The following is a 26,598-nucleotide window of genomic DNA, read 5'->3' on the forward strand; positions in this document are numbered from 1 at the left end:
CGTATTTTAGAGACTCAGTGTCTGTAGTTTTAAATTCTTCCCAGGGAAATTGAGTCTGTAAATGGAGCTAAAAATCACTGATCTAAATTAATCAGAGAAATGCATATATAAATAAAATTTTATTATTCTGTTTATAAATCAGAAAGTCTTTGAAAGCAGATAACCAAATATCTGATATATATATTTTCATTTTTCTTGAAAAGAATCTTGTCTGTATTTAGCCCATTAAAATGCAAAAGGCACATAATACATGCAAAGCATGAGGGCATCTTTTTTTTTTTTTTTTTTTTTTTAGAGACAGAGAGAGCATGGGGTGGGGGGCGGTCAGAGGGAAAAGGAGAGAGAAACTCAAGCAGGCTCCATATCCAGCATGGAGCCCGACATGGGGGCTTGAGCTCATGACCCTGAGATCATGACCTGAGCTAAAACCAAGAGTTGGATGCCTAACTGACTGAGCCACCCAGGAGCGAGGAAGTCACCGTTATGTTTTATTTTACCTTCCCCCCTTCTCCTCCCCATATCAATTGTGCCCTTTCATAGTAAGGGGGGAAAAAGACATGAAAAGAACCATTTATTTATTTACTTATTTATTCATGAGAGACGCACAGAGAGAGGCAGAGACATAGGCAGAGAGAGAAGCAGGCTCCCCAAGGAGCAGGGAACCCGATGTGGGATTCTATCCTTGAACTCCGGGATCACGCCGAGCCGAAGGCAGATGCTCAACCGAGCCACCCAGGCATCCTGAAAAGAACCATTTCTATTTATATTTACACCTCACTTCATCCTCTGCAAAATGTTTTCTCATCCGCTGTCCCCACTGTCCTCTTCACAGCAGCCTCAGGAGGGAGACAGAGTCAGAACTGCCATCTCTATGTTGTGCATGGGTAAACTGACACCTAGTTAAGGAGAATGTCTTTTTGACAGTCACAAAGTTGTTTGGTGAAGGCACTTGCAAAGTCGCCCATGGCTCCAGCCCCTTTCTCTGCCTTCCGCCCCCTTTCAGTTGCTGCTTGTCTTTTTGTTTCTCTTTCCTTCTGATCTGCCTGTCTCTCCTTTCTGTCTTTTTGACTTGGTTTCTCTTTTTCTACTTCAATTTCCCTCTCCCTCTTGCTCCAGCCCTCAGATTGGTGGCAGCTCTGTAGGTTGTCCAAATTTCTCCTCACTCTGGAAATATGCCAGCCCCATGGGCACAGCCCCAGGCCACCACAAGCTTAGCATCTCTGGTGCCATGGTGCAGATATTAACTTGATGCCACTCCCGGCCTCTCCATCTGGCCCTAGATAAGATAAGAGTGAGGATCAGCCTTATAAACAGGCCTCAATCATTGCCCTGACCCAGACCCCTGCTAGCTCGGACCACATCAGCCCAGGATCAGCATGGCTGTCCGCCTGTGGGTGGTCGCCCTGGCCGTGGCCACCCTTCTCATTGTGGACAGAGGTGAGTGGACAGAGCCTGGATTCTCTGTGACTTGGTGTTGGTAGATAAGCTTGTGGTGGGGGCAGAGGCAGAGTCTGGTGCATCCTGTGACGTCTTGGTTTTCTGCATAGAACTTCTTTCTGTACCTCTCCATTGTGGTGGGACCTGGGTTCAAATCCTGACTCTGGCCCAGAATTACAAAAGCCCCTTTCCTCTTGGGGCCTCTGTTTTTCCAGCTATGGAATAGGAAGTCCATCTAGCTCACTAAGAGTACCTTGCTGGGCAGCCCGGGTAGCTCAGCGGTTTAGCGCCACCTTCAGCCCAGGGCCTGATCCTGGAGACCCGGGATCGAGTCCCACGTTGGGCTCCCTGCATGGAGCCTGCTTCTCTCTCTGTCTGTGTCTCTGCCTCTGTGTGTGTGTGTGTGTGTGTGTGTGTGTGTGTCTCATGAATAAATAAATAAAAATCTTAAAAAAAGAGTACCTTGCTACTCACTAGAGTATCTTGCTACTCTAAGCAACTACTTGGTGAGAGATCTGGGAAGCAGCAGGGAGCAGGCCTGTCTCAGGAGAGACAGGTAAATCTGCTGGCTGCAAGGTAGTAGGTGCTGAAGGAAGCCTGGCCTTGGTCCTCTGAGGTCCTATCTGCTGTGACAGCCTATGCTTGTGGGATGGACAGCAGCTGTGTGAGGAACGGTAGCCTTTGTCCCAGGCTGGACACATGCTGGAGTAGGGCCTCCTTAGGGCCTGGATCACCTCTGTGGTCTCACATCTACTGTGTATCAGGCATTGTTCTGGGCCCTTAAGACGTATCAGTGAGCAAACATAAAGAGAACTACCTTGATGGAGCTTCAATCCAATGGAGTAGGATGGAAGGGAATAGACAATAAGATAGGTACGTTAGAAGGTTATAGAGGCTGAAGAAGAAATATTGGGCAGGGTGAAGAGGGGGCTGCAGTGCTAAATCAGGGGGTTCTCTCCTAGAACAATGCTTGAAGCGGGGAAGGGAGTGAGCCGTGTGGATATCTGGGAGGAGAGGGTTTTGGACAGAGGGAACGGACAGTACAAAGGCCTTGAGGCAGGAGGACGGCTGGAGTGTTTGAGGTATGGCAAGGAGACCAGTGTGGCAGGAAGGGAATGAGACGCAGGGTGCAGAGCAACGGGAGAAGAGATGATAGAGGCAACTGGGAACCATACTGAGTAATGTAAGGCCAATATGAGAACTTGGCTTTCCCTCTGAATGAAATGGGAGACACTGAAGTATTTTGAGCAGAGTTGTGTTAAAAGGATCACTCCAGTTGCTATGCTGAGAACAGACTACAGGGCGAAGCAGGGAGACTACTTAGGACCCCCTCTGGACAGCTACTGACCTTATGGTCCACTCTCATTTCCCTGAGGACATAGTCCTAGGGGCTAGGGCAACAGAGAATGGGTCTGGAGGCTCTGGCCCAGCATAGCCTGCTTACTCCCAGCTTGGCATCCATTCCCTTAGCAGTTTTCCTATTGGGAACACTGAGGAGGCCTATCCTGAAGAGTCCTTGTGCCCGTTTCAGATTCCTGCCTGGCCTGAGGACAGGGGTCAAGGGCAGCCTGAGAGTAAATGCAACCTGTTCCCACATCCTCCAGGAAAAAGTTCTGATACCACAGGCTTCTGAACTCCTCCTCCCAACAATGCACGTTAGTTGGTCAGTTCCTGAACACCCACTCTGTGGGGGGCATTGCTGCATGGGGGCAGAAATATAGGAACCCCAAGGAACTCAGGTCCGTAGGGAGGCAAGAGTGACCCAGTGAGTGGGACAGTATGTGGTGATATGAAAGAAGATGCTATGATGTGGTCCCCAAAATTCATGTTGAAATCCTAATCCCCAAGGTGATGGTATTGGGAGAGGACTAGGTCATGAGGGTACAGCCCTCATGAATGCGATTAGTGCCCTTACAAAAGAGACCCCAGAGAGTTCCCTTGCTCCTTCTACCATGTGAGGACACAGTGAGAAGGTACGAGCTATGAACTGGGAAGAGGGCCCTCACCAGTTGCCAAATCCGTCAGTGCCATGACTTTAGACTTCCCAGCTTCTAGAACTGTGAGAAATGTTTATAAGATCCCCAGTTTATAGTATTTTGTTATAGCAGCCCAAATGGACAAAAACTGAAGCCTAAATCTGGGTCTGCTCAGGAAACCCTAGGGGACATCAGGGAAGGCTTCATGGGGAAGTAGCATCTAAGCCTTGAAATGAAGATAAAATCAGTAGAAGGGGGAGAAGGACACTTCAGGTAGAGAGACACAGTACAGGCTGAAGCACAGTCTGTCCTGGAAGAGCTGAGAGGCATAGGAACATGGGGAGATGTACTAGGAAGTAAGTCCAGGAGCAAGTTTGTTATGAGCTCATGCAGGGCCCTAATAGGATGAAGTAGCTCAGTTATCACAAAGAGCCATGGAAGGCCTTTACATTTTTTTAGTGCTTTTTGTCTTTTAAAAAATATATTATTTATTTATTTATTTATTCATGAGAGACAGAGAGAGAGAGGCAGAGACATAAGCAGAGGGAGAAGCAGGCTCCTGCAGGGAGCCTGATGCAGAATTCGATCCCAGGACCCTGGGATCATGACCTGAGCTGAAGGCAGACACTCAACCACTGAGCCACCCAGGTGCCCCTTTTTAGTGCTCTTTCATCCCCTAACAGTCATGTACCACTAAATAAACAAATCTTATCACTCAATGAGTCATACTCAATTAATTTTGACAGTGCACGTACCCGTGTAACCCAAACCTCTATCAAGATAAAAAAACATTTCTGGGGTGCCTGGCTGGCTCAGTCAGTAGAACATGCAACTCTTGATCTCAGGATTGTGAGTTTGAGCCCCATGTTGGGTGTGGAGCCTAGTTAAAATAAAAATTAAAAAAACAAAGAACAAAAAATGTTTCCTATACTCCAGAAACTTCCCTCATGCTGGTCAGTCCCTTCCATTTCCCCACTCTTGAGGCAATCACTGCTTTTTTTCCTACCATAAATGAGTTTGGCCTGTTCTAGAATGTCACATAGAAAGTTGTATTTATCCCCAAGCTGTCCTTGACCTTGGCCTACGGTGCCTTTCATAATAGCATGTAGCCTTGTGTCTGGCTTCTTCTGCTCAGCGTGTTTTGAGATCCAGCCATGTTGCTGGATAGATCAGTTGTTTGCTTGTTTTATTGCTGAGGTGCATCCCAGTGTACATATATCATAGTTTACCCATTCTGTTGAAGGACATTTGGATAATTTCTCATTTCTAGTTTCATAATCATGGGTTTTGAGCATGCGGTGACAAGGTTGGGTTTGCATCTTAATGCCTCAGTGCCAAGCTTAGATAGCCTATCAGAGGTCACTTCATCTCAATTCCCTTCTCCCTCTCTACCTTGGAAATCTCTTATAATAGCAACCCCAGGAAAAGCTAAAACTGCAGCAGTAGGCACACCTCCAGTGAGGGAGAACTATTTCTGGAGACAGTTCCTTCATTGAAGCAGTTTCCACGGAGAAAATTCTGGAACACAAACCTGCCTCCCTGCAGCCTCCTCGCAAGAATGGGCTCTGCCCTGTGAGGTTGAGAAGACCTTGGCCCCTTGAACAGCCCTTAAGAGACTTCAGGAAGCGTCCTACCCTTCACCCATTTACATCGACACTTTTCCTTCCACCTGTGGCATTAGATGTGGTTCTGTTCCTCATCCACCTGTCATATTCACCAGTCACATCAGTTTGTTCACATCCTGTGAGCAGGGGCACCTAGACTTGGAAGAGCTGAAATGCACAACTGTGTATATGAAAAGAACCAGGCTAGGGAGTGACAGATCTGTGTGCAATCCCAGCTCAGCCCTTAACAAACCGTATGGCTTTAACTTCTGAGCCCCTTTCAGACTCAGGCTCGCATTTGGTGTCTTGGGGGGTGCTCATGGGATACACACACAAGGATGGGGAAAGTTGTGATGCAGTACAACAGAAGCCTCCAATGACCCTACTGGGAGCTTTGGATCTGGGGTGGCCTTTCAGAACTGTTTAATAGAGATGAAGGATTCTGGTCATTGTATCAATATCCACTTGTCATTGGATATGGTCTGTTCCTGGGTAGGAGATGCAACCATGGGTGAGGCATTCTGTTCTCTAAGAGTAATTTCTAGGAAAGGACTTGCTGTGAGTGGCTAATACTCCCGGCAGCTGAGGAAATGAGCACCTTGGTTCTACCTGAGGGCAGGATGTGTGTAGCAGATGGCGGCATCCACCACTGCCCCCTTGCTTGTACAGAACAGTGAGAGAGCTGTGAAGAGTATTTAAGATCATGTATTCTCAATGTTTGGCCCATAGTAACTGAATTATTTTGATAATCATATGGGCCATAACAATCCCAGTGGAATCAGGCTGGACTGTCACCTCCCTAACTCTAGATCTTCTGTCTCTATTCTAGCAACCCAAGGTCACAACAGTTTTCTGGGATTCCCCGCCGTCTGGTGACTCAATACATTTCCTTAAGGAATTCCAGACTGGGTGGTAGCTGGAACAGGTTTCCTTTTTTTTTTTCTGGGACAGGTTTCCTAAAGCAGTCCTCAGACCCCAGACCAGTTGCCTAGAGCCATCATCACCTCACTCTTCCATTTTTGCCTTTCAGAAGTGCCAGTGTCTGCGGTAAAGGTCATTTCCCCAAGAATGGTAAGGCAGCTGCTTCTAGTTTTGGCCCTGGGCTGCTGTCCTGGCCTTCCTTCTGCATCCATGCTAAGAAACCAGCATTTGTCTTATGCTTCTACTCAAATAACTCTGATGGCTTCAAAGTGGCTAGTGTAGCCTCCTGAGATTGCATGCTCCCTAGGTTAAGCCTTCCATACTGAGTTGGCCAAGCCTCTTCACCAAGGTCTCAAACTTGGTTTCCAGAACCTTGAGAGATCTGTCCCAACCTGGTTTCCAATATCCCTGCCAGCAGCAAGATCCCCTGCCCAGGCTGAGCAGGACTGAGTGCACTTTCTGCTTTGTGTAGTGAAGAGGGACAGGCCATGGGGTTCAGGCCAGAGGTACCCTGGCCCTCTGATGTGGTCCAGCCTCCCCCAACCACACGCCATCGTCCATCCAACCCTTCACTCTGAAGGAAAGACACCAAGTCTGAACCCCTGATTCTACTTTGGTCCTGGGTCTGATATCCCCAAGGCAGTGGGGCTTGCCTCCTTGAGACCCTCAACCCAACCTTCACCTAGGTGAACAAGGAGGCTCAAAGCCACCTTCCCATCCAGCAGCTGCCACATCTGCACTGTCAGCCCATCAGACCCAAACCTATTATTGTGCCAGATGATACATGGTTTCAATTAACCGTACATTAAAAGAATACTATTATTCATTTACAGTGTTTACAGAGGAGGAAACTGAGGTTCTGAGAGTGGAGATAGCTCTCACAACTTCACTCATCAGCACAGAAGTCAGGCTCTTGGTCTCATGACCACCACCCCACACTGCCTCTCTCACCCCATCCTGTCCCACTCTTCGACCCAGTCCTGACCTGGGGCCTGCCCTGAAACTCTCTCAGACTAGCCTCATTTAAGTCTCAAGCCCTGTCCCATTTCTCCAGCCATCCCACACCAGGGGCCCAATGGGTCATGTTGGCCAGGGTGAGTGGAGGAGCTCTCACAATGGAGGGGCCCCCTGGGAATGCTGGGTGGTTCTGTCTCCTGGAGTCCTCACAGAGACCAGCAAGAGAAGTTCTAGTTAGATCCTCTGAAGAGTGTGTGAACCCACCCCCAGGAGCTTGAGGGCATAAACTCATTCGATAGACATAAACACAGACATATACTTGGATGCCCACAGACCTGTGTTCAGCAGATGTGTGTACAGAGCCACAGCCATATGCCTAGTACTACACACACACCTAAGCAAACATGTTGAGATGCCCTGAATGGTTAGTTTCATGCCTGTTGGACCAACACTGGGGCCTTCTTGAATCTGGCTCTTCCCTGGAGCCCCTGACTCCAAGCAAAGTCCCTGGGTCCCTTCTCGCTGCCTCTGAATCACTGCGTGCCCTTCACCTCTCCCTCTCTTTCACAGCCCATCTGTGAGCACATGGGGGAATCTCCAGTCTGTGCCCAGACATCCAACCCGGTCTGTGGCACTGATGGCGTCACATATGACAATGAATGCCAGGTCTGCTTGACTCGGATGTAAGTCTACCCTACACCTTCCCCTCAGCTTGCTTGGGGGGGCCTTATCTCTGGTGCATTCCAAGTGTAAAGAGAGCAAAACTTGATCTGCCTCTTATTTATACCCTTGGCCTGAGAAGAGTCGTCTGACATTGCCCCTAACAGAATCAGCCCAAGTCTATTTCAGAGAAGGCACATGGTTCCAAGTATAAGGCCTCAGCTAGTAAGGGAGTGAGGGGTGGGGTGCAGAAACCCCAGGTTCTTCCCTTATTCTGCCTCTGACTGACTAGGTGACTTCATTTGTTCATTTATTCCTCCAGCCAACAATTATTTATTGAGCATCTACTATATGCTGGGCACTGGGGATATAAGAGGGCGTAAGCCAAACAGCATCCCTGCATTCCAGGGCATATGGTAGTCTAAGGAGGAAGGCAAGCTAATGGTCAGCCAACTGTAGCATAGATTGCTCAAGGCTCAGATGGGTGTACCCAGGATACTGTGAGTGCAAGGCAAGGACAAGGGCAGGGAAGACTTTCCAGCTTAGCTCTGAAAAATAAGTTGAAACTAGCTTGGAAAAGGAAAGACCAAGGAAAGGTAATTCCAAGTAGTGAGAGGAGTTTGGAAAGGTCTGGAAGGGAAAGAAAAGTTTGGATTTGAGAAAATATAAGAAATTGGATATGCTGGAGTATAAAGTTTAAAGGAGGGTAGAGAGAGGCAAGAAATGAGTCTTGAGAGGCGAAAAGGGCCAGAACAAGATGTTGGTATGTCTCATCACCTAATTGATCTCCTTTCTTCGTTCATAAAACCCTTGAGGGGATGCCTGGGTGGCTCAGCAGTTGAGCGTCTGCCTTCAGCTCAGGGTATGATCCCAGTTCAGGGATCAAGTCCTGCATTGGGCTCCCTGTGACAAGCCTGCTTCTCTCTCTGCCTGTGTCTCTGCTTCTCTCTCTGTGTCTCTCATGAAGAAATAAATCTAATCTTTTTAAAAAAACAAAAACCCTTGAAGTGGGCCAGAGCTAAGTGAGATCATGGAGAGAAGACAGTCTTCAGAAGCCACAGCATTCTGGACAGAGAGGCAGGAGAGCAGCAAGATTTTCCTAACTGAGCTGGGGGGCAGTGGGGATCTAGATGGTTTGTGGAGGGCAATGAGGTCTGTGGACGGCTGAGCCTTTGGGGTAGCCTGGTTGAGGTGTGGCTAGAGTTCAAGACAGAGTCAGGGCTGGAGACAGATTCAGCAGCCGTCAGACAACATTCCAGATGTCCTGCAGGAGGATGTGCAAGAGGGAAAAGCTGTAGAACGATGTGCCCAGGGATCCCCCGACCTGCCCTATGCCTACACTGAGTGGGGGGAAGTGGGGAGGGCTCAGCAGGGTGTCTGGATAGACTGGACCAGGCAGGGTCCCTTGAAGGGTTTGTTCCAGTACCTGATGAGATGGGCCTCATATCTGCCTCCTGTGATCCTAGGAAAACCAAACACGACATCCAGATCGTGAAGGATGGCAAATGTGGACCCTCATCGCAGCCTCTTAAGCCATGAAGTCTTGGGCTAGAGAACAGTGGTGGGAGTGGAGGATGTGACATGAATAAAAGATCCAGCCCAACTCAGCCAAGTGAGCCAGTGTCTTTGGGGACTCTGGGGAAGTGGTTGGTGGTGGTGGGCATTTGCCCTGACTTCCCTATACTTAAATCTGATGTCTTCTCCATCACTCCAGTGCTCCTCAATCCTGTCACATTTCCCTAGAGGTCCCAGGTCTCTTCTGCTTCTTCAAGAAGTCAGCCTCCGTCCCCAGTGGGCATATCTGTCCCAGCCTGCTTGTCACTAAGGTCAAGAACCTAGGTGACATCTGTACCGTCTGCCATTGCCAGAGAGCTGCACCCAGCCTTTGGGAAAGTCCTACACCCTTCATGACCTTCCCCCTGGGCTGCACCAGCACCCCAAGTTTTACACACATGTGGATACTGCTGTGGCTGATATTTAGGTAGTATGCACAGTATATCTGAATTACTTGTTAAAATACTGACGTAGGTCTGTAACCCCAAGACTTTGAGTGTCCCCCTGCACCTTGGCCACCCATAGCAGGATGACTTCCGGACCCTGTTCTGTTCTTTTGGTCACCATCCATTCTGTTAATGTTGGCACTGGACACAACCCCAGGCTCACGTGTACCTATACAATATCCTACAAAAATACACAGCACCCAGAAATCCCACCACAGAGACCCCAGTCTAACCCTAACCTTAACCCTAACCCCTAACTGGTCCATGTCAAATATACCCTCTTTTGGCCAAAGCTAACAGGAGCCACTTGATAATGGTGGCAGAAAAGAGTGTAGACATTGTTTCCTCTAGCCAGTAGAAGCAGTATCACATGGACTGATTCCTGCTTTAGGGTGGGCAGACAGAGCGGGATATGTGCTGTGGGAAAACACTACAAAGCCAGGGCAGAGAAGGCAAGAATCAGTGTTCCCCAGACACTTGAAATGGGGATGTGGGCCTGAATTGCTGTTAACAGATTTGCAAGCGGCAGGGACTGAAAGGTCATCTATGGGCCCTGCTACTTACTGCTACTGGTAACAGAAACTTTTGCCCCTCTGCTGCATAGGATGCAGTGTTAAATTTGGCTGTGAGAAACCCAAATGTCAAAATAGCAGCGGCTTATACAGTTAATTTCTCTCACACATAGACCTATGCAGTACGCTAACTTCATGCTCCTTATGTATTGTTACTCTGCCATCATCAGTTTTCCCTTCAATGTACAAGACAGCTGCTCTAACTCCCGCCAAGTCTACATTCCAGTCCACAGAGAGGTAAAGAAGGACACCCTACTGCCTCTGATGATGCTTCCCATAAGATGTACATACCTGTTCTCCTGTTGCCTAAAATGTAGTCTGCATGCCCAGCACAGAGAGACTGGAAAAAACTGTTATGATTGGCCATGTGCTAAGCTGAAAATCAGTTCACTTATTATTGGAGGAGTGACTATTGGTGATGTCTAAGCCTCTGCCCTAAGTGGGAAGCCCCTCTTATACTCAGGTGGCATAGCTTCTTGGCCAAGCTTCCTGTTGGTGACCCTCTGCTCCCAGGCTTCCATGCACATGAGGAGGAATCACAAAGATTACGCCTGCACAATATGCCAGGCACCAGGCACCATACTGAAATGACCTAATCCCTCACTTTGCAGATGTGAAAACTTGGCCCGTCACTGGAAATGTAACTGCAGGCTCCTAAAGGCCCTATCTATGGCATGTGATCCTGCTGCCCTGGCCATTATTATCAGCCAAAAAATTCTTCTCCAGGATTTTTTTAATCAGAAGGAAGGAAACAGGTAGTTCCTCTTTGGTAGTGAAGCTGTAAAATGTGTGAAGTGGGGACTGCTGACAGCCATGTTTCCTACTTTGTGGAAGAAGCAGGATTAAGAGAATGATGCCAGCATGCAAAGAAAGAGATGCAGAGTGATTCCAGGTTGTGTTTGAACTCCTGAAGCCCAACTGCCCTTGAACATCCCCAAAGCTACATGGGATAACTTGACATCCTGCCAATAAATTTATTTCATTCTTTCTTTTTTAAGATTTTATTTGAGAGAGAGAGTGAGGGAGGGAGAGAATAGAACCCAAGGGAGCAGCAGAGGGAGAGGGAAAAACAGACTCCCTGCTGAGCAGGAAGCCCAATGTGATGCAGGTGGGGCTTGATCGCAGGACCCTGAGATCATGATCCAAGCCAAAGGCAGATGTTTAACTGACTGAGCCACCTAGGCACCTTTTCCTTTCTTTCTTTTCTTTTCTTTTTTTTTTTTTTTTTAAGATTTATTTATTTAGGGATGCCTGGGTGGCTCAGTGGTTGAGCGTCTGCCTTCGGCTCAGGGTGTGATCCCAGGATCCAGGATCGAGTTCCACATTGGGCTCCCTCTGAGGAGTCTGCTTCTCCCTCTACCTAATTTCTCTGACTCTCTCCGTCTCTCATGAATAAATAAATCTTAAAAAAAAAAAAGCTTTATTTATTTTAGAGAGAGCGCACATGAGCTGGTGGCTGGGGGAGCAGAGGGAGAATCTCAAGCAGATTCCCTGCTGAGCCCAGAGCCCCATGTGGGGCTCGATCTCACATCAAGATCAGGATCTGAGCAGAAGCCAAGAGTGGGATGCTTAACCACCTGAGCCACCCAGGCACCCAAATAAATTTTCTATTTCAACAATCTCTTTGGAATTTAGTTTCTGGTACTTTCAACTAAAAGAGTCCTGACTACCAGAGGAAGAAGGGCTCCTCAGAGAAGGTAACCTTTACGCTGTTAAAGGAGAAGTAGAAATTGTTTAAACAGACAATGCATGGGAGAATTCTTTCAGCTGTGAGGCTGAAGGATGTTTATAGGATCACAGAGCCCCACTGGTTCCCCTTGTAGTAGGACTGACCATGTCCCGGGAGAGTAGGCAACAAGGAGTGTTCTTTCCCTGTTCACAGGCAGAGATACCCTGTGGATGTACAGATCAGTGTGGGTGGGACTTGTGCACAGGCCCTAGTAACTACCCCACACACGTGCCCAATAGCCCATGCCCTAGGGCCTCTCTTCATCCTTAAATCAAACAATGGCTGTTGATGCTGTAAATTCCAGTACTGATGAAGGGTAGCTGTGTGTATTTCACTGTGGATGTGTGCATTCAACATTCATTCATTCTCCAAATATTTATTGAGCACCTATTATAAATAGGCAATGTGCTTGAAATATGTTGTTAACAAGACAAAGATACCCCTTAACCCAAGAAATTTAGAGTCTAGGGTTACAGGTAAATATTAATCAAACAATCCCACAAATAAATCATGGTTTATCATGCTATTTATCATAAAAAAAAAAGTTATGGCAAATTGTGAAAGGGTATCACCTGGGGGTTTGATAGGTTCTCTGATAGCAGATGAGGTTTTGCCATGGAAGAGACATTTGAGTTAAGTTCAAGGGATGAACAGGAATTACCCAGGAAAGGGGTGGGGTGCGGGTTGGGGAAGGATGGTGAGGAGCTGTCCAAACAGAGGAACAGTATATGCAAAACCCCCAGGCAGGATAAGGCACAGAGCATATGGAAGACCAGAGTGCCTAACAGCAGACAGCAAATAGGACAGTGGTCTGGGATGAAAGGGAGAGTGCTTAGGGTAGGGCTTTGACTTTTATCTTAAGAGGACTGACATGGGGATCCCTGGGTGGCGCAGCGGTTTAGCGCCTGCCTTTGGCCTAGGGCACGATCCTGGAGACCTGGGATCGAATCCCACATCGGGCTCCCGGTGCATGGAGCCTGCTTCTCCCTCTGCCTATGTCTCTGCCTCTCTCTCTCTCTCTCTGTGTGACTATCATAAATAAATTAAAATTAAAAAAAAATAAAAAAAGAGGACTGACATGCCGAGATCTGCGCTTTATGACAGCTCTGGTTGCTCGGTAGAGACACTGCTCTGCAGAAGGCCAGAGAGGAAGTGGCCACTAACGAGGGAGAGAGAGAAAAGAAGAGAGGAGCAAGCGAGCCCATGCTGTTGCGAGGCAGTATAGTGGAGATTAAGGGTGTGGGTTCTCAATCAAACCATCCAGCTTTATATCCCGGCTTTGCCAATTATGACCTTGAAAAATTACCCAAGCTCTCTGCTTCCTCAGCGTTAACATGGGGACAGTATCTGTCTACCTCCCAGAATGAGGATAAATGACTAAGACACCTGAAGAACTCGGAACAGTACCTGGCACACATTCTCATTACATGTGTTGGCACAACAGGCACAGTTACCATATAAGAACTATTAGATTAACACTGAACTGCTGATTAAAGTGGGAAGTGGGCTGGGCTGGGCTGAGTCTCATCCACTTGTCCACCCCTGTCCTAGGTCCCACCCGTGCAGTCCTACATCCCTGGGGCTTCAATGACTCTTTCTGCCAAATAAGGTTGGCCTGAGAGTGGCCTGTTGGAAGCCTGGTTCCTGGGCACTGTGTGAAAAAAATGGGGTGACAGCAGCTGACCCAGTTGAGTCATACAGGGCCACTCCTGATTTTAACAAATTACAGGTAAAACAGGAGGCTTTTGCATCTCATATTTCATCCAAAAAAAGTTAAGCATTCTTTTGCTTGCTGACATGTAGATAAACTGCTTTTAAAAAGAAATAACAGTTGGGGAGGGAGGATAGGCCACAAAACTAAAAGGAACAGCCTTGAAGGAAACATTGACCTCAGAAGGGGTATGATCAACAGAAATATCTTTGAGGAACTCCTTAGAAGTTTATCGTTGCCTTCACCACCTGCCTCACCATGGTTCTTCTCCCTGTCCCCTTAAGCCATATTTGTGACCTGGTTTTAAGCAGAGATTCAGTCAACACCAGGTTCTAACATTCTAAAAATTTACTCAAGTACAAGGAAGTCCATGCATCAATACAAGCCCCACCCCAGGAATGGGCCTCTGAGATCTCATGGCCTGTGGCTGGGTGGTGAGGTCTGTGAACCAACAACCCAGACATCTGTTCCGGAATTCGGTTACAAATCAAGAAATATTTGGACTACTCCGTGTGCCAAACACCTGTTCTGAACCACTCCCACCATTCCTGACTAGATGTAACTTCCTGGTGATTCTGGGTTACATCTACCGGCTATAGAATCACAAGGGCAAAAAGGCCTCATGAATCTGAGGACCGGGGGGCTATAAACCCAGAATTACTCCAACACAAATGAGAGGTTCTGCCAACCCAAGGGAAGTACCCAAAGGTCGAAAGAGCGGGGAAGACTTGGCAGGGGAGGTCCTCTCCAGACAAGGTAGGCTGCTGGACAGCAGCAGCCACACAGAGAAACAATGAGAAAACAGACAGGGGCTCTACTTAGGACTGCAGACAACACTTGTTCATCGAGAACAGGGGTAGGTTCAGGAAAACTGGCAAGTGGCCAATTGTCCCCAGCGGCCCTGGTGAAATCAGGTCACTTCTGTCCCAGAGAGGGCAGAGCTGGTGGAGCTGTTCTTCAGGGCGGCCCAGCCTCTCTCCGCCTCACCTCACTTGGCCAGAGCCAAGTTTGTGGACTGCAGCCGCTCTGTCTCCTGGCAGATGTTCTGCTCCACAGTGTCACACTCAGCCAGGAATGCCTAAAACATGAATGCAGGGCAGTGAGGGACCATCCAGGACTAGCCATTCCCTGCCCATACAAGGCTCTTGCTCAGCCATTATGGGGAACCCCTGGGTGAATGATTTAAAACAGGCTATAGAGGAATGGAGCCAGCCTGGGCTCCCAGATAAGGGGAGGGAGGCAGAGGCCAGTGTAGGAGCAGGGTTTCTGACAACAATCCTCCAGAGGGGTGGTGAGGACAGGAAGCCTTGCCACTGTACTGCACAATTTCAGGGAACATGAATAGTGCCTCCTGAAATTGTGTCATATGGCAGCTATAACTGCTCTCCAACAATCTTCCTCCCCAATTAATTTAAATTCAAATACAATTACAGGGACATGAAAGGAGCTCTTCTCTTAGATTCTGGACTCATGAAATAACAACCAAAAAATGTCCATACCACACATCACACTTTTGCCCTACCCTACTCTGAACAGATAAACACACACATTAAACTTTGAATGCTTGATCACACAGCTCACCTGAACCCTTTTCACCAAACCCTTCCTTTTCAGTCTACTGTCTTTGAAATTTTCCGGCAGAATCTGTGGAAGAATAAATTGACACATAAATAATCTCAGTAAGAATGACATTAACAACATGATGAAATACTCACAGTACACCAAATGCATCATAAGTCACCAACATGAACGAGACTTGCATTTTCAGGAATGATTTCCTCCCTTGATCTGTATTCCACATGGCCCTTCCCATGGCTCTCACCCCTATAAAAGCTCCCTTTGCTCTCAGTGTCTGGGCCATGGAAACTGATCTGTACCATGGACTTTGTCCTTTCTCTCCTTTCTATGTACAGATACTACGTCCTGGCCATGCCATGAGCTCACTGTGCTTATTCTTTACAACCTCCCTCACTCCCCAAGAATCCTATGCAGAGTAATTCACCCTCAAAAATGAGGCATCTAGCTGGAAATATCATTACCATCTTTTCTGTAAAAGGGATCATGGAGTTGATGATTCCCAATAGTCTCACAAGAGACTGAGTCTGGCTGAATTCTTTACAGATAATGAACCTAATGGAATCACCAGTCATATGAGTATCATGAAGCCCTCTGTTTCTCTGGCCATAAAATCACAGTCCATTTGGGTTCCAACTTTGTGAGGATTAGATGCTTTTAGGAAATATAAAAATGACAAAAGCCCTACGTTGGTGGATGTGACTGCTTAAAAATCAGGAACTATCTTGTCTTTCTGTGTATCTACCAAGGACTGAGCAGTGTCTCGCACACAGCAGGTGCTCAATATCCTCAGACAGTAAGAGTGCTTTACTGAAAGAGTGAAACTCACTGAAAAAGAGTCAAAGGAGGGCAGCCCAGGTGGCTCAGCAGCTTAGCGCTGCCTTTGGCCCAGGGTGTGATCCTGGAGACCCGGGATGGGGTCCCGCATCGGGTTCCCTGCATGGAGCCTGCTTCTCCCTCTGCCTGTGTCTCTGCCTCTCTCTCTCTCTCTGTGTGTCTCTCATGAATAAATAAATAAAATCTAAAAAAAAAAAAAAAAAAAAAAGAGTCAAAGGAAACTAGTTCTTCTCAGCTGAATATTTACTTACCAGTGTGTCAATCTCTTCCAAGATCTTCATAAATTGCTCGATTGTGGCTTTTACTCTCCTATCAAGTTTGCAGAGAGCTTCAGCTTGCAAATCCTTGGCCAGAAAACCCTGTACAGGAATAATGCATTCTTGCAAGGGTTCCTTGAGGCTGACAGAAAACTTCATGCCAAGGCACTGATGAAGTAGCCACACACTGAGCCCACATTCCCCCCAATAGGCTAGTCCAGACCTCAAACCCAGAATTTCATCTCTTGGAAAAAACAGAGCCACCCAAAGCACTGTAATAGGCTGCAGGCCACTATCTCACACGGCCCACCTGGGGCTGCTAATGCCTCCTGAGCCCTGGCTCCGATGAAGCCTTCAGTCACCAGTGTATACCCACATAGAAGCAGATGTTAAGAACATAAGGTGTAGGGATGCCCGAGTGGCTCAGTCCATTAAGCATCTGCCTTCAACTCAGGTCATGATCCAGGGGTCCTGGGATCGAGCCCTGCCTCAGGCTCTCTGCTGAGTGGGTAGCCTGCTTCTCCCTCTGCCTGTCAATTCCCCTGCTTGTGCTCTCTTTTTCTCTCAGTCAAATAAGTAGATAAAATCTTTAAGCCACAAAACAAAACAAAATACAAGGTGTAGAGTCTGATAGGCCCAGGCTTGAATTCTGTCATTTACTGGCTTGTGATCTTGTACAAGTTACTCAACCTCTCTGAGCCTTAATGTCCTCATTTTTATTTATTTTTTATTTTTTAATTTTTTTAAAAGATTTTATTTATTTATTTATGAGAGACGCACACAGAGAGAGGCAGAGACACAGGCAGGGGGAGAAAGCAGGCTCCATGCAGGGAGCCCAACGTGGGACTCGATCCCAGGTCTCCAGGATCACACCCCAGGCTGAAGGGGGCACTAAACCGCTGAGCCATTGGGGTTGCCCAATATCCTCATTTTTAAAATGGAGATTATGATACCCACACCAGATTATGATACTAGGAGGATAAAGAGAAATATATATAGACTCTTAACATAATTCCTGACACAGACATGTGTTAACAAACAGCAACATTGGGGTGCCTGGGTGGCTCAGTCACTTAGGTGTCTGCCTTCAGCTCAGGTCATGATCTCAGAGTCCTGGGATGGAGCCCTGTATCAGGCTCCCTGCTCACTGGGGATTCTCTTTCTCCCTCTGCCCCCTGCCCCTGCTTGTGTGCTTGTGTACACGCACACTTCTCTTTCTCAAATAAATAAAATCTTAAAAAAAAAAGCCACATTTACATTGTTTTTATTAAATTATCTTGCTATGTAGTCACATTGCTTGGCCTAGTGACCAGTTAGCTGGTGACAATGGGTAGACAGCCAGGATCTCTGCAGATTTTATCAGATGTAGATTTGACCACATGCAATAAAAGCTTTTTTTTTTTTTTTTTAAGTTTTATTTATTTAGGGATCCCTGGGTGGCGCAGCGGTTTAGCGCCTGCCTTTGGCCCAGGGCACGATCCTGGAGACCCGGGATCGAATCCCACATCAGGCTCCCGGTGCATGGAGCCTGCTTCTCCCTCTGCCTGTGTCTCTGCCTCTCTCTCCTCTCTCTCTCTCTCTGTGACTATCATAAAAAAATAAAAATTAAAAAAAAAAAAGTTTTATTTATTTATTCAGGAGAGATACAGAGAGAGAGAGAGGCAGAGGGAGAAGCAGGCTCCATGCAGGGAGCCTGATGTGGGAGTCGATCCCAGGACTCCAGGATCACACCCTGGGCCGAAGGCAGGCGCTAAACTGCTGAGCCACCCTGGGATCCCTGCAATGAAAGCTTTAAACGTTAGCCAGCAATTCCAAGTCAAAGAATTTATTCTACGCCCAAAAAATAATCGGAAATGGTAAAAAAATATTTATATTCAAGGATGTTCAGAAAAGCATTAATGCATAATGGTAAAATAACATTAGGTGATGAACAATAAAGAACTGTTAGGTATATATATTGATATCATGATATATTCATATATGTTACAATGCTATGCAAGGTTTGATAAGTATGATCATTTAAGATTTTATTTATTTAAAAGAGAAAGAGAGAGCAGGCGAGCATGACAGGAGGAGGGACAGAGAGAAGTAGACTCCCTGCTGAGCACAAAGTCAATGCAGGGCTTGATGATCCCAGGACTCTGGGATCATAATCTGAGCTAAAGGCAGATGCTTAACCAACTGAGCCACCCAGGTGCCCCAACTATGAACATTTTTTTTTTTTAAGATTTTATTTATTTGTTCATGAGAGAGAGAGAGAGAGAAAAAGGCAGAGATACAGGCAGAGGGAGAAGCAGGCTCCATGCAGGGAGCCCTATGTGGGACTCGATCCCAGATCCCCAGGATCAGGCCCTGGGCTGAAGGTGGCACTAAACCGCTGAGCCACCTGGGCTGTCCCAAGTATGAACATTTTTAATGACATAAGAAAATGTTTAATTCTTTTTTTTTTTGTAATGTTTAATTCTTTTAATCAAATAAAAGAACAATTTACAGAGTGTCCATAATACTATATCAATTTTTTTATTTTTTATTTTTTAAATTTTTTTAAAGATTTTATTTATTTATTCATGAGAGACACAGAGAGAGAGAGAGAAGCAGAGACACAGGCAGAAGGAGAAACAGGCTCCACGCAGGAAGCCTGACGTGGGACTCGATCCTGGTCTCCAGGATCACACCCTGGGCTGGAGGCGGCGCTAAACCGCTGAGCCACCCGGGCTGCCCTATATCAATTTTTTTAAATGCAAAAATATATTCTAGTCTTTAGTATTGGTTATCTTCTGAGTCAGGGCTTTATAGGTATTAGTGCTCATATGTTTACTTAAAGTTATACGATGGGCATGTATTACTTTTGTAACTAAAACAGAAACATACATCTATTAACATTATAAAATTAGAGGGAACAAAAAGAAATATGTGGTTTGGGCCTAATTTTAGTATCCCTTCTCTTATACAAGGAATTGAACAGAATGACCCCTGCCTCAGCTAAGATCAAGCTCAACTTGGGCCTTTTCTAGATCAACAATGTTCTCTGTCTTGCTAAACAAGTAACAGCTGGGACTAGGAGAAGCTACCTGTTCCATTACAGACAATACAAGACCCCTGGCATGGCAGGTACTCTCCTAAGAGCACAAATGGATGCAGGCTGTGGTTTGAAAATAGCAATGACAATCACACTTATAAGGGCTGCCTGGGTGGCTCAGCGGTTTAGCGCTGCCTTCAGCCCAGGGCGTGATCCTGGAGACCCGGGATCGAGTCCCACATTGGACTCCCTGCATGGAGTCTGCTTCTCCCTCTGCCTGTGTCTCTGCGTTTCTCATGAATAAATAAATAAAATCTTAAAAAAAATACACACAATAACACTTATAAAAGCACTTAGTATGTGTCAGACTCAAACTACATCATTAAAAAAATTTTTTTTAAAGCAAGCTCTATGCCCAATGTGGGGCTTGAACCCACAACCCTGAGATCAAGAGTTGTGTGCTCTACCAACTGAGTCAGCCAGGTACCTCTCAAACTGCATCATTTAATCCTCACACCAATGCTAAGGAGAGGTACCATCATTTTCCCCTTTTATAGATAGGGAACTTGAGACAAGGAAACTTGCCCACAGTGATAGAGGGTAAAGCCAGGATCTGGACCCAGGGAATCCAGACTAGAGAGCCTGCCCTAACCACACATTTGTATCTCCCCAAAAAGAGTGACCTGTTGGATTCCAGTAAGCTCTTTGTTCAATCCTTCCAGTTGGTCAGCTATCTTCTCCACAGACTTCTCCAAATCTTTCAGTTTCTTTAGTTCAATCTCTTCCTCTGGACTGTTCTAAATGTTTAAGAATAAAATGAAGTCAATAATCACCAAAAATAGTAGCTTCTGACTGGGAAGAAAAAAAACCTAATGACAATTGGGCTAAAACCACTCACCTGGAAAAAAAGTAGCTTTGATTCTGCTGCTTCTTGGAAAGCTAGAGAGTTACCCATGAATGTTTTCTACCCACAAAGACGCTTAGACTAGAGAGAGAAATACTAAGTAAACATTCTGCAGGGACCCAGACAGCTTGGGTTGAGAGAATGGAGCCAAGTCAAGTGCCAGATTCAACCCGAGCCTGAGGCTGATCAGCAGCTGACTCCAGACTGAAGCCTCCAAGGGGAACAAAGGACAGTGGATACCCGTGAGGAGTCCACCTGGTGAGACAGGTGCAATTCTGCCATTCCTTTGACTGAATTCCTAAGTGCTACCCACCAACTGAGCGCTCCCATTTAATGAGGACGAGGACAAGGATGATTACTTTTGTTGAGCAGTCCCTCTACTATGCTAAACCTTTGTCTGTACTATTATTTTAAGCCTTACCACAACCCAGGGAGGAAGGCAGGGTTTTATTTTATTTTATTTATTTATTTTTAAGATTTTATTTATTCATTCATGAGAGACAGAGAGACAGAGAGAGAGAGAGAGAGAGGAAGGCAGAGACACAGGCAGAGGGAGATGCAGGCTCCATGCAGGGAGCCTGATGTGGGACTTGATCCTGGGTCTCCAGGATCACGCCCTGGGCTAAAGGCAGCGCTAAACCGCTGAGCCACCTGGGCTGCTCAGAAGGCAGTGTTTTAGATGAAACTGAGGTTTAATGTAAAGTAACCTAAGGTCACATAGCCCAAAAGAGTTGGATGGAGACTTGAAATTGGACTTGGCCTCACATACCCCAGGGCACTTCTAATTAGGGTCCTATTATTTCTTTAAACTCAACCGTTAATTTCTGCCCATTACCCAGAACGATTCACCCTGACCCTTGAGCAAGAAATCTAGAATATTTCCCCTTCTCTTATCTCAACAATTGGTAGTCAGGGCCAGCAAGTTTCCTGCTTGTTCCAAATTGTTCACATTCTTCTTCGTGGCCAAATCCTGAGTGCCAGACTCCTGACTGTTCTGTGGCTGGACTAGATATTCTTTGCCTTCACTTTGCTAATCTCTGCCCTCTCTCCACTCTGAATTAGCCACCTCACTCAAAATAAGGAAACTTCCTATGACCAACAATTCCACTGCGTCACAATGCCCGGCTGGCCTGAGCCCTCTCTCATCACCCCAGGGACTACTGTCCTCACCAACTGGCTCTTTTCCTACCTCAACTTAGTCTGAACCTTTCTTTCTAGCCAAAGAGGGCTTCCTCTTGTGGAAGATTTTAGTGGAAAAGGTGTTTAAAGGGAGAGAGACTCATGAAATTTGCAGAGAACTTATTTTAAAAATCTGTAAGCTCAGTGACACCTGGCTCAGTGGTTGAGCGTCTGCCTTTGGCTCAGGGCATGATCCTGGGGCCTGGGGATTGAGTCCTGCATCAGGCTCCCTGCGGAGAGCCTACTTCTCTCTCTGCCTGGGTCTCTGTCTCTCTCTCTGTGCCTCTCATGAATAAATAAATAAAATCTTTAAAAATCTATAGGCTTATTTTAATAAAAGTTTCTCTTGCAAATCCCCTCCAAGTGAGTAAGGCCTCACTCAGGCACATTTTGACAGATTGAGATCCACTATCAACACAAGAGCTACGTTATTGAAGCAGCATAACTATTCATAATTCCCAGAGCAAAAGCCATAGTCAACAGGAGCCAGAGACCATGAGAATAACAAACCTGTAACCCCATCAAATAAAGAGAACCACAACTGTTTTGAGATAGCTATTTCACTAATGCAGATTCTGGGTCCCCAATTTGGCCTCCCAAATAGGAATATGTATAAAAGACCTTAATCCTTTAATTCTGGAGTATTCTGATAGAGAAAGCAATTTACCTTCTTCCCAATTAACATGACTCGACAACCATTTTGTATTCCAAGGGCTGACAATGGCTTCTCCATTTCCTTCAGAGATTTTCCTGAAAAGAAAAGTTATGCCAAATGGTAATAAATTATATAACACTGAAAATAGACTTCAGCAAGGTTAAATTAAATAGACAAGTGTGTTCACTAATGAGAAGGGGATAAATTGGTGTAATCTTTCCCAAAGGTGCCTTAGTCCAGGAATTTCACTTCAGATTTTATTTTAAACAAATAACTGGACATATGCCTACATAGTAAGTGTTATAAAATAACCTTCAATGCAACCTTAATCATTAACAGTGAGAAACTAGAAAGAGACAAACATTTAGAAACAGGGGGCTAATTAACTATGTATCACTACAACGGAAGACTTTGTAGGCATTAAAGCTAATTTTTTTCGGGAAACTGCAATGCCACAATAAATGATGGCTCAGTTTTATAAGAAAAAGGTAATAAAAACTGTATAATCAACTAATCTGTTTTGTCAACTAAACACACACACACACACACAAATAAAAACCTATGCTTCAGGATGCCTGTACAAATGGATAGAAATATGCTGAAATGTAATGAGGGGTTTTATCTGGGAGAACATTTTCTTCTTTGTGCTTTCCTTTATTTTGAAACATGGATTTCTATTGCCTTTTATAATTCTATAATAGAATGTTTTTAAAAAGAAAACACAAGGATGGGGTGCCTGGGTGGCCCAGTTGGTTAAGCATCTGCCTTCAGCTCAGGTCATGATCCTGGGGTCCCAGGATTGAGCCCCACATTGGGCTTCCTGCCCAGCGGGGAAGTCTGCTTCTCCCTCTGCCCCTCCCCCTGTTCCTGCTCTCTCTCTCAAATAATTTTTTTTTAAGATTTTATTTATTTATTTGTGAGAGACACAGAGAAAAGGCAGAGACATAGGCAGAGGGAAAAGCAGGCTCCTCGCAGGGAGCCCAATGCAGGACTCAATCCCAGAACTCTGGGATCATGCCCTGGGGTGAAGGCAGACGCCCAACCACTGAGCCACACAGATGTCCCTCAAATAAATTAAAAAAACCAAGAAAACAAAAAAGCAAGAAGTTACACTATAAAGTATAAATAAAAATGCTTCCCATTGCTAAATTCATTATGACGGGCACCAAATGGGATAAATGTGGCCCTATGAGATACACAATAAGAAGTTCCCTTGGGAATGGGAAGAAAGAATGGGGATAGAAGGGAGGTGGGTCCTGGTAGAAATCAGCAACATCTACTGGGCCTGCCACATCCAGATCCCTGGTAAGTTTGTTCAGCACTGTGCTGAGCATTGGACACAGCAATATTTTCCCTCAAGGAGTTAGTTATTCTAACAGAGAAATGAGATGCTCAGCGACTATGAAAACACTTAATAGTAATTTCAATACAAGTCATACAGAAGTGGTAGAGAGTGCCATATGCACATATGTTGGGAAGAGGGTCTAACTTAGCCAGGGAGGATTACCCATGTGCTTTCAGAAAAATGGTAAGATTTCTGCCATCCTCATGGGACTTCAACTCTAATACCTATCAAAATGTTTGAAGGTGTCAGTATATAGAAGATCCTCAATAAAATGTGTTGAAGGGGATCCCTGGGTTGGCTCAGCGGTTTGGCACCTGCCTTCAGCTCAGGGCATGATCCTGGAGTCCCAGGATCGAGTCCCACATCCAGCTCCCTGCGAGGGGCTTGCTTCTCCTTCTGCCTGTCTTTGCCTCTCTCTCTTGTGTGTGTGTCTCTCATAAATAAATAAATAAAATCTTAAACAAAATTTTTTTTAATAAGTAAATAAATAAAATGTATTGAAGGAACAGATGAAGAAACAAGCAAATAAGAATTATCCCAGTTTAGGGGGATCCCTGGGTGGCTCAGCAGGTTTAGCACTGGCTTCAGCTCAGGGCGTGAACCTGGAGACCTGGGATTGAGTCCCCCATCGGGCTCCCTGCATGGAGCCTGCTTCTCCCTCTGCCTGTGTCTCTGCCTCTCTCTCTCTGTATGTCTCTCATGAATAAATAAAATCTTAAAAAAAAAAAAAAAGAATTATTGCAATGAAACGCCAGGACACCTGCACCCCGAAGTTTATAGCAGCAATGTCTACAATAGCCAAACTGTGGAAGGAGCCTCGGTGTCCATCGAAAGATGAATGGATAAAGATGTGGTTTATTTACACAATGGAATATTACTCAGCCATTAGAAACGACAAATACCCACCATTTGCTTCGACGTGGACGGAACTGGAGGGTATTATGCTGAGTGAAATAAGTCAATCGGAGAAGAACAAACATTATATGGTCTCATTCATTTGGGGAATATAAAAAATAGTGAAAGGGAATAAAGGGGAAAGGAGAAAAAATAAGTGGGAAATATCAGAAAGGGAGACAGAACATGAAAGACTCCTAACTGGGAAACGAACTAGGGGTGGTAGAAGGGGAGGAGGGCGGGAGGTGGGGGTGACTGGGTGGCGGGCACTGAGGTGGGCACTTGATGGGATGAGCACTGGGTGTTATTCTGTATATTGGCAAATTGAACACCAATAAAAAATAAATTCATTTAAAAAAAAAAGAATTATCCCAGTTTAAAAACTAAGAGTTACTATTAGGTGAGGTTAAGCAGTTTTAAATAGGCCCTTTAGCCATAAGGACTCAAAGCTAGAAGAGAAATGCCTACCCTTAAATATAAGTTTCTGAAAAGGCAGTGGGACCCCTGTGGCCTCTTCAACAACCTGGGCCAGGTCTTGGACAATTGGCTCACTACAGCCCTGTTGCGGGGTAACGTGAAGATCGTGCTTCTCATTGCCTGGGAAGAGAGAAGAGTGTTCGATGAAGAAAATTCTTTCACATAAACCAATACAGGCTGACACTTTATTATATTTATTTATCCAGCCTTCAAGGCCCAGTTCATTTGCCACCACCTACTCCAAACAGCCTGTCCCCTGCCATTTGCCCAGCTTTGGTGACCTGCTCAAGGATTTTTGTTTCCTCTGTAATAGTAACAATTTAGTGATTATCAGCTAGCATTTTAAGCACTTAACGTGCATAAAGGACTGACAACTCATTTCAAACATCATCTAATTTAATCATCAGAACAACCCCATCAAGTAGGTACTACCTATATTAATCCCCATTTCACAGATAAGCAAACTAAGTTCAGTCCAGTTAAGACCTGCCTATGGAGACCCCACTGAGGAGTCTGAACTTGACTTCAGATCTATCTGACTCCCAAGGCCATGCTTTTCATCACAAGTCATCTGCTTCCTGTGGCCTAACTGCCCTCTACTCTGTACTGTAATGTTCTTATCTCCTTCGCTGTCAGGAGTAAGGGATTATTTTTCCTACAAGTCTGTCCCAGAGGGCACACCTGGGCACCTACACAGTTGGTGCTCAGTGAATAGACAACGAATGAGTAAACTCAAACAGAAGAAAACTTATTAGCTCAATTATTTTCCAGGTATATGGACAGTAAGAAAATAGCCCATGCCCAGTGCATATGCCAAGCCTTAAGCCTGCACAAGAGCCACATGAAGTTAGTGGAGTAGGTGCTACCAACTTCACAGGGAAGAAACCATAAGTTTATAAAGGAGACATCCTAAGGTCACTCAACACTGAAGGATCTAGAATACTGGTCTTCAGATTCTGAGGCCCTGGGGTCTCCTCTAGTCCTGAGGAGCTCTGGAGTGAAGTGACTTCGTTTAAATCGATGTCAGCTCCAACAGCTGACAGACCCAAAGGGTGCCCAGAGCGTATGCTTGGAGCCACAGGCCACTCAAACAACAGTCGAGTTTAGACTCAGCAGACACAAAGGTGTCCAGACACCGACTGCAGTCATACACGACGCGGCCAAACACAACCCTGATGTCAAGACTCACAAAACGGCGCAGGCACACACTAACCCATACAACCACGACCAGCACGGACAACGGTGCCAAACACACACAAGACCCCGCGCTTCCGGACGCCGGCACCAACACAGGAACACACAAGCCGGGTTGGCTTCCGGAGGACACGTGGCCAACCCCAGGGCCGCCGCCGGACTTGGGCAGTCCCGCCCCGTGCCCACCCGGCCGTCCGAGCTCACTGTGGGTGACGGTCACGCTGAGCCCGGCTGCCGCCATTTCCTCGCTCGGGGCCACCTCCTGGCCCTCGGTCACCTCTTCACTTTGGGCCACTTCTTCACTTCGGGTCACCTCTTGGCTCCGGGCCACGTCTTCGCTCCGGGCCGAGCGAGGCCGCACTTTCTTCACCCGCGACCTGCGAGCGCCGGCGGCGGCGCCCCTGGTGGATCCGGCATGCCCGCGGGCCGCACCCCGGGCGGACGATCGCTGAGAGGGAGGCGGACCGCGCTCGGCCGGGAGCACCGACTGGCGCGGCTCCCGGCCCGGCCGAGGGGCGCGCCGCCGGGGACCCAGCCGCTCCCGGTCGCCTCGCGGTCTCCGCGCGCCACCGCGCTCCGCCAGACCCGCGCTTGTTGACCACCCAGCGGTGGGAGCTGAGTTCCGCGCCTTGCCACCCCGCCCGGCTACCTCCCCGCCCCGCCCCGCCCCTCGGACCAGGCCCCGCCCCTCGGAC

General features: G+C 46.6%; 2 protein-coding genes across 2 annotated transcripts; one reads left to right on the forward strand and one right to left on the reverse strand.

Annotated features, from left to right (window-relative positions):
• Positions 1 to 1,280: 1,280 nt before the first annotated feature.
• On the forward strand, positions 1,281 to 9,162 carry SPINK4 (serine peptidase inhibitor Kazal type 4). The gene is made up of 4 exons (XM_025432627.3): positions 1,281 to 1,437; positions 6,048 to 6,088; positions 7,466 to 7,578; positions 9,022 to 9,162. Exons 1-4 carry the CDS (start codon positions 1,377 to 1,379, stop codon positions 9,092 to 9,094), a joined length of 288 nt encoding a protein of 95 aa, XP_025288412.1. The 5' UTR covers positions 1,281 to 1,376; the 3' UTR covers positions 9,095 to 9,162.
• Positions 9,163 to 12,216: 3,054 nt separating this feature from the next.
• On the reverse strand, positions 12,217 to 26,594 carry BAG1 (BAG cochaperone 1; the record flags this gene model as incomplete). The annotated part of the gene is made up of 7 exons (XM_035697112.2): positions 12,217 to 14,645; positions 15,149 to 15,211; positions 16,231 to 16,338; positions 19,939 to 20,052; positions 22,006 to 22,088; positions 24,701 to 24,829; positions 26,108 to 26,594. Coding segments are annotated over 7 exons (1,074 nt in total), but the record flags the coding sequence as incomplete, so codon positions are not given.
• Positions 26,595 to 26,598: the final 4 nt, after the last annotated feature.

This window comes from Canis lupus, chromosome 11 (assembly GCF_003254725.2).
Source record: "Canis lupus dingo isolate Sandy chromosome 11, ASM325472v2, whole genome shotgun sequence".
Taxonomy (NCBI): domain Eukaryota; kingdom Metazoa; phylum Chordata; class Mammalia; order Carnivora; family Canidae; genus Canis; species Canis lupus.